We start from the raw sequence: 7,500 nt of genomic DNA, 5'->3' as shown, positions 1-7,500 counted from the left end.
TTCAGTTGCTGTATACTCTAGTTGGATGGAAAATGAAGCAGTTAAGACCCTCAGTTCAGACACCAACCAGACTGATAACCTAAAGATGACGTTAAACTCAATCGGCTGCCCTGAGCACGGGAGTCTGTCGCACGCGACTATCGCACATCTTCAATGACGGACAGTCGAGCGGCCCCTTTAGACCATCCAGAGAAAATGCAATCAAGCGCGTCTCCTGGTGGAGAGATGCCGTGCGAAACAAGACAACCCTCAGGGGATCTGGGGAGGAAATGAAATATCAGACCCCGGATCCCATGAGGCTGGCTGCCTCGCTGACCCCCTGCCCTGGGTGTCGCTGTTCGAACTGGAAGGAGGAGAGGACACACGGGGAATCTTTTGGCAAATGAAAATGGAGAGAGGGTGAACAAAAAAGGGGCGTGGTATTATGACAGGACGACTTTATTTGTGTGTGTGTGTGTGTGTGTGTGTGAAAGTGCATGAACAAAAACATGAACATTTCATTGTCCTAAACACCAAAAACAGGCTCAGCAGACACAAATCATATTTAGCTTTTAGCAATCGTGTGAGCGATGCAGTTTTAGGTAAAATATACAAGAATACGCTGAAAGGTCTGTCCAGGCTTTTTCAATGGCTACACAGGCGGAATGTGACATAATCATGTAAGTTTGATTACATATCCTATGAACGTCGCCAAAAATTAAAAATTAAAAAAAACCCCACAAAACAATAAATAAATAAAAATTAAAATTAACTGTAACGTTTCATCGACGCGTCTGACATGCGCTACAGCCGAGCACGGAGCAGTTAAAGCGTTAAACTTTCAATCTGCGGGTCCCGTGATCGAATCTAGGTCACGGTGCCTGGAGGGTTACGGGCGGAATTTTTTTTATTTACTGATCTCTCATGTTAACATATGTACAGACCTGCAAGAGCAAGGGCCCTTCGTGTGTAAACGAGTGCAGAAAATCAAATGCGCACATTAAATATCCCGTAATCCAAGCCAGCCTTCGGCTGGTTACGAGCGTACACAGCATGCACACACCCGAAGACGATTATGGCTACCTAGATAGCGGGAAAAAAAGGTCACGCACCTAAAAGCCCACTCGTGCATACCGGTGAACGTGGAAGCTGCTGCCCGCGAAACAAGAAGGAGACTTCTACGTAGCTTATGTTTTTCTTACGTCGTTACAACAGCAAGTATCAATCATAAAATACACGCGGGTGTGTTCTGAGAGAGAGGGACAGGATGGGGGCAGAGATAGAGAGGGGATCAGAGAGAAGAGAGAGAGAAAGAAGGGGGGGGGGGGGGGGGGGGGCAGAGACAGAGACAAAGAGAGAAAGAGAGTGACAGAGACAGAGAGAGAATACCACAGGTTATTCTCACACAAACGCACGTCCCTACAACTCGACACATTCTATCGAACCAAACCACTGGCACTGTCAGCGAGGGAGCAAAACGACAAGGACTTTACACAAAAACAAAAAAAGGAAAAGGAAAGAAGAGAGAAAAAAAGAATTAAAAAACCAGCTTCCCTCGAGTGAACTCATAAACATCCCCCCCCCCCCCCCCCCCCCCCCCCCATCTCATCCTCCCCTCCCGTCAAATAAATTTCAGACACCATCTCCCACTTCTCCTCTCTTCTCTCTTCAGAAGCTCAATTTTCTTCTTCAAAAGTCGGACACGACATTTCGGTTTGTTCGCCAACTCTGATAAAACTAATATATATATGTGTGTGTGTGTGTGTGTGTGTGTGTGTGTGTGTGTGTGTGTGTGTGTGTGTGTGTGTGTGTACATACATTGAGAAAGACACAGAGAGAGAGAGAGAGAGAGAGAGAGAGAGAGAGATAGATATGCATATTTTACAGAGGGAGGAGAGGATCCCTGTATAACATGCCTTTTCGTTTCACATTTTGTAACGTGGACGTTTCGATTTTTCGTGTAACGTTACAGGCTTGTTTCTGAACATCTCAGAGAGAGACAGAAAGAGGAGTGGAAAAAAAAGTGACTGCATATCAAAAGCATGGTGCGCGCGCGCGCACGTGTGTGTGTGTGGGGGGGGGAGGCGTGGGGGGGGAGGGTATGTGTGTGTGTATGTGTGTGTGTCTGAGAGAGACAGACAGACAGACAGACAGACAGACAGACAGACAGACAGACAGAGACAGACAGAGAGACAGAGACAGGGACAGACAAACACACACACACACACACACACACACACACACACACACAGAGGTGGATGGCTGGGGACGGATGTAATTTCCCTTGCAGGAGTCTTTTGAAGCGATCTTCTAGTTTCCGTGGAGGATATTAATCTGCACGAGCGAAATTCTCACTTTCCGATCCACGATTGGCTGCTGTCAACAGCGACATCGACTGTTAGGTTGTTTTTATGCTCTGTGTGTGTGTGTGTGTGTGTGTGTGTGTGTGTGTGTGTGTGTAATGTATATTTCATATGTTGATGAACTGGGGCGGTGAGGAAAATGCCATGAAGAAATATTGCATTTGTGCTTGCGTCGGTGTGTACGTGAGTGCACGCGTGCGCGTAAGTGCATGGGTGTACCTGGGTGTGTGCACTTGCGTGCGGCTTGTATGTTTGCTGGGAGTGAGTAAGGGATGGTGGGAGGGACAGAGAAGGAGGGTGGGAGGGAGGCAAAAAAAAAATAAAAAAAAAAATAAAATAAAAAAAAAAATATATATATATATATATATATATATATATAGAGAGAGAGAGAGAGAGAGACGATTTGACACTTTAATGTCATTGTCGATGAGGTCCTTATGACATGGGTGAATGCATCAACATACTTTCAATTTATAATAAACCATTATAATAAATGAAATGGTGAAAGCAAAATTAATAACGAAACAAAACAAAGTTCCTTCTTTGAAGAAAAAAAAAGATAGTAACCAACAGGCCACCCAACACATAATAAATCCGTTCATTCATCTACCAATGCACCATGCAACATATTCCAGAAATGGCTACAGAAGAAAACTGTTAAACCTATCTGACCACGTAGTTGTGCTTGTTGTGCTTTTTGCCTTATCTTCACAGCTTCTGATAAATTTTGCTACCGATATTATCACCTCGTGATCTTCTGATGTTAACATTCTAAAGAGATCTTTTCTTCTTGTAAATTCTTTTTCAATAACGACACACTTACTTCTCAAATCATTATATGATTTACAATCTAACATAAAATGAAATTTATCAACTGTGGAGTTTCACAAAGGACATGGAAAATTTGTGGACGTACCTGGCATAAACCATTTTTTGTTGGCATTAAAGCCAAGAGTTCTTAATCTAAACTGGGCAAGTATTGTACGATGTCATTTATTCGTGATAACAGTTAGGAATTTTTCAGCTTGAAATATACCTTTAAGCGAATGGAACCAGCTGTACTTATCCTTACTTTCCATGTCTGAATGTCAATTTTGTTTAAACATATCAAGCAGCCTGGATTTTAATTGTTGTTAAAAAGTTGGAGAAAGAGAGAATAATATTTTCACGGAAGCGTACATCCGCAGCTCCAGTCCTATCTCTGACTCAGAGAGTGACCAAAACAACAGGTTAAGAAAGTTTCGTTCTTCGAAGAATATCTTCAAAGATTAAAATCATCATCTCATCATCTATCCCTTGACCCGTGGGTGGGTCGTTGGGGCACCATGGATGACTGCCTGGTCAGCTCGCGCCACCTGCCTCGGTCCTCAGCGGCCCTTTGAGTTGTGGCAAATGGCAGGCCCGTCCACTCTTAAATAATAAAAATAATAAATCCCCACTTTTGCCCACCCTCTCCAGGCAGGGATTTGTGGCAGACACCCCTCTTCCTCCTGCCCCCTGATTTCCAAAATAACATTTTCTTTCTTTTTTTTTCTTTTTTTTAATTCTCGTAGAAGGCTTCCTTTCTGTTTGCTTTCCAACTACTTTAATTTTCTTTTCTTTTCTATCTGAAAAAGAAAAAAAAAAAGTTGTTTTTGTGGAGATTCAACTCTTCGAGCATCTTGGTCCGTTTTCAATGACATGAATTTCTTCGTCTCCCTAGATGCAAGCATGTGAACGACAATCGCAGTGAGAGTAAAAGGTTGTTCCGTCTGTGCATGCATATTATATATACGTAACATGGCAAGTGGAATCGATGGGCGAGTGGGTCAGAAGAAGAGGAAGAGACAGAGAGAGAAGTGGATGGGGGTGGGGGATGTGTAAAAGGAAGGGGAAGGATCTTCGGACCGCAAGTCTTTTGAAGCGGTGTTCTTGTTTCCGTGCAAGACATTAATTTGCTCGTGCGAGAAATACTCCCTTTCTCTGTTTAGAAGTGACTGATGTCAGCGGCGATATCGACTCTAAGCTACACTCTGTGCGTGCGTGTGCGCGTGCATGCGATGCGATGTTGTGTGTGTGTGTGTGTGTGTGTGTGTGTGTGTGTGTGTGTGTGTGTGTGTGTGTTGTGTTGTGTTGTGTGTGTGTGTGTGTGTGTGTGTGTGTGTGTGTGTGTGTGTGTGTGTGATTCCACGATACGATTTTTTCAAATTTCTTATGATGATGAATAAGCATAGTGACGGCAATTTGGAGATCATTTACGTACGTGTTTGCGCGCGCTTGTGTGTGGGGGAGTGGGGGATGAGTGTAGGGACGGGTGTGGGCGTATGATGGGGAGGCGGTTGAGTACGGTGGATGCTGTGAGTGTGTGACTGAGAGAGAGAGAGAGAGAGAGAGAGAGAGAGAGAGAGAGAGAGAGAGACAGACAGACAGACAGACAGACAGACAGACAGAGACAGAGCGACAGAGAGAGACAGAGGGAGACAGAGACACACAAATTAGAGACAGACAAACAGACACACAGACCGGCAGACAGGCACAGAGAGACAGAGAAAGACAGACAGACAGGCAGGCAAAGACAGAGACAGATACATAGAAAGAACAAGAACAGGAAATGAAAGTTCGCAACTAAGACACTGGCATGGCACACACAAAAAAGGCTTAATAGAAGTCTTTAGTATTTTCGGAACCCATAAATATTTCCCTACCTTTGCTTCCCCTGTCGTCAAGGATTTACGGACACACGTTTCCTCCTCGTTCAACCTTTCACACACACACACACACACACACACACACACACACACACACAAATAAATTAAAGTTCAGACAAGAGATTTTTGTTTTGTTTTGCTTTGATTTTGTTTCTAAACTCAACTAAAACTTTCAAACTTTCGTTTTCTTCAACCTGGAATGAGATTTCAAACAGCTTTGTGCAGAACTCCGGTCCGTGCGTTCTATGCCTTTTTTAATCCCCATTTTGTGACACGGACTTTTCAATCTCCCTCGTTAGACGCTTGTTTATGACCATCGCAGTGAGGGGAAAAAAAGACTTCTTGCGCACGTGTACGCGTTGAGGAAAGCAGGATAATCACTTTTGTTTGTGTGTTTGCGCGCGTGCGTGTGTGTGTGTGCGCATGTGTACGTGCGTGCGATTGAGTTTGTGCATGTATATGGAAACGAGCGGGGAGAAAGAAAGAGAGATGCTGGGGGAAGGAGCGGGGGGACTGGGGGTGTGGGGGCGGGGGGGGGGGGGGGGGGGCATGGGAATGCGCATGGGAGGATGAAAGAGAAAGGACACATTCAGCCTGCTGGAAACCTCTGATGCAGTGTTTTCGTTTCCATGGAGAATTGTATTAATTTACGTGATTGAGTCATTCTCCCTTTTCAGTTACCGGTGGTGTGTCGACTGTATAAGGGACGTGCGTGCGTGCATGCGTTTGTGTGTATGTGTGCGCGCTCACGCACGCGCGCGCGCGAAAATGAATTCTGACTGAATAACAAAGGGAAGAGGAGCGCCTAAAGGCAACCCCTGAAGTTGGTTCTACCCATGCAGACAGCCTTTTGTGCAAAAGACTCCGTGTTTGTAAAGCGCTAAGAGCGCGGTCTCCGACCGAGAGTAAGCGCTATATAGGTATCCATATCAAACAATCAATCAATCAATATAAGTATCCATATTAATCAATAAATCCCGGCCGGAAGAGGGAGGAGCCCGAATTTCACAAAGTGAAATATGTTGTGGCAAAAGTAATCCAATGCAATTCAATACAACAATGCAGTACAACACAATGCAATACCATACAACACAATACAATACAATTCCACACTTTATAATACCATACAATACAACATAACACAACACAAGGCAACAACACACGACACAACACAACACAAGGCAACACCACACGACACAACACAACACAAGGCAACACTACACGACACAACACAAGGCAACACGACACGACACAACACAAGGCAACACCACACAACACAACACAAGGCAACACCACACGACACAACACAAGGCAACACGACACAACACAACACAAGGCAACACCACACAACACAACACAAGGCAACACCACACGACACAACACAACACAAGGCAACACTACATGACACAACACAAGGCAACACCACACGACACAACACAACACAAGGCAACACCACACAACACAACACAAGGCAACACCACACGACACAACACAAGGCAACACCACACGACACAACACAAGGCAACAAGCGCGGCACTGACCCATGACTCCCTCTTGCCCTCGTTGTCCACAAAGATGAGGTGGGTGGTGGTCAGGTACAGGGTGCCCATTGCCGGCTGCCGCACGTTGAAGCGATCCAGGAGTTTGACATTCTCCACCTGCAAACACACACACACACACACACACACACACACACACATGCGCGCACGCGCACACACACATGCACAAATGGTTATTTTTCGACAGTATAATAATTTATTTTTCAATTTTCAGTTTCAAGGAAGTGTCAAAGTGGTAAGACTGATCAATATACACTACAGCACACGTACCTCATCTTCGCATACACCCTACGCGCTGATCAGGCCTTGAGATCATATCCTGGCCTTGTGGAAAACATTAACACAGGATGGAAATAAGGTAGTTATAATAAGCTACAGTAAAGCGAAACATGCTTAATTCATATTACTATGTAATACAGTTACAGATTATGATTATGAATTAGGGGGTGAAAGTAAGTGAGACCAATATGAGAAGAGAGATACTTAACAAGAACGACGTACCATGACCAAGTCCCGCATAACTTAACCTTCTGTCAACAGATCGTTAACTCTCTCCATACGAACGGCGAAAGAGATGACGTTAACAGCGTTTCACCCCAATTACCACCATCAAAATATTGCAAGAGGAAGGCTCTTATACTGAAGAGGTGAATGTTGACAAAGAACACCACAATTCTGACGACGGAAGCTAAAGGTTGGGTCATTCAGACACCCACTGGACATCCGAGGGGTCTGTGTAGAGGAGAAGAGAGGACTGGCCGTACTGTGTGAGTTAAACTCAATTCTACGTATATACGGTACTGTTATTCTTCCCTCGACAAGGGGCCGGGGGGTGGAGGGGTGATGGGTGGGGTGTCTCCTTTTTATTTATCTTTCTTCTTGGTTTATTTTCTTCGTTTTTCTTGTCCTTAG

At 44.7% G+C, this 7,500-nt stretch overlaps 1 protein-coding gene across 2 annotated transcripts in view; it reads right to left on the bottom strand.

Annotated features, from left to right (window-relative positions):
• Positions 1 to 7,500, bottom strand: part of LOC143298707 (phosphatidylinositol-3,5-bisphosphate 3-phosphatase MTMR8-like) — a 115,587-nt gene that overhangs the window by 54,360 nt on the left and 53,727 nt on the right. For both annotated transcript variants that reach the window (XM_076611605.1, XM_076611604.1), the window contains exon 2: positions 6,571 to 6,687. In XM_076611605.1, the coding sequence (XP_076467720.1) occupies positions 6,571 to 6,687 (117 nt within the window). The remainder of the gene's footprint in view (positions 1 to 6,570; positions 6,688 to 7,500) is intronic.

The sequence above is a fragment of the Babylonia areolata genome, chromosome 24 (genome assembly GCF_041734735.1).
Source record: "Babylonia areolata isolate BAREFJ2019XMU chromosome 24, ASM4173473v1, whole genome shotgun sequence".
Classification (NCBI taxonomy): Eukaryota; Metazoa; Mollusca; class Gastropoda; order Neogastropoda; family Buccinidae; genus Babylonia; species Babylonia areolata.
This window is presented reverse-complemented; position numbering and strand designations above follow the sequence as displayed.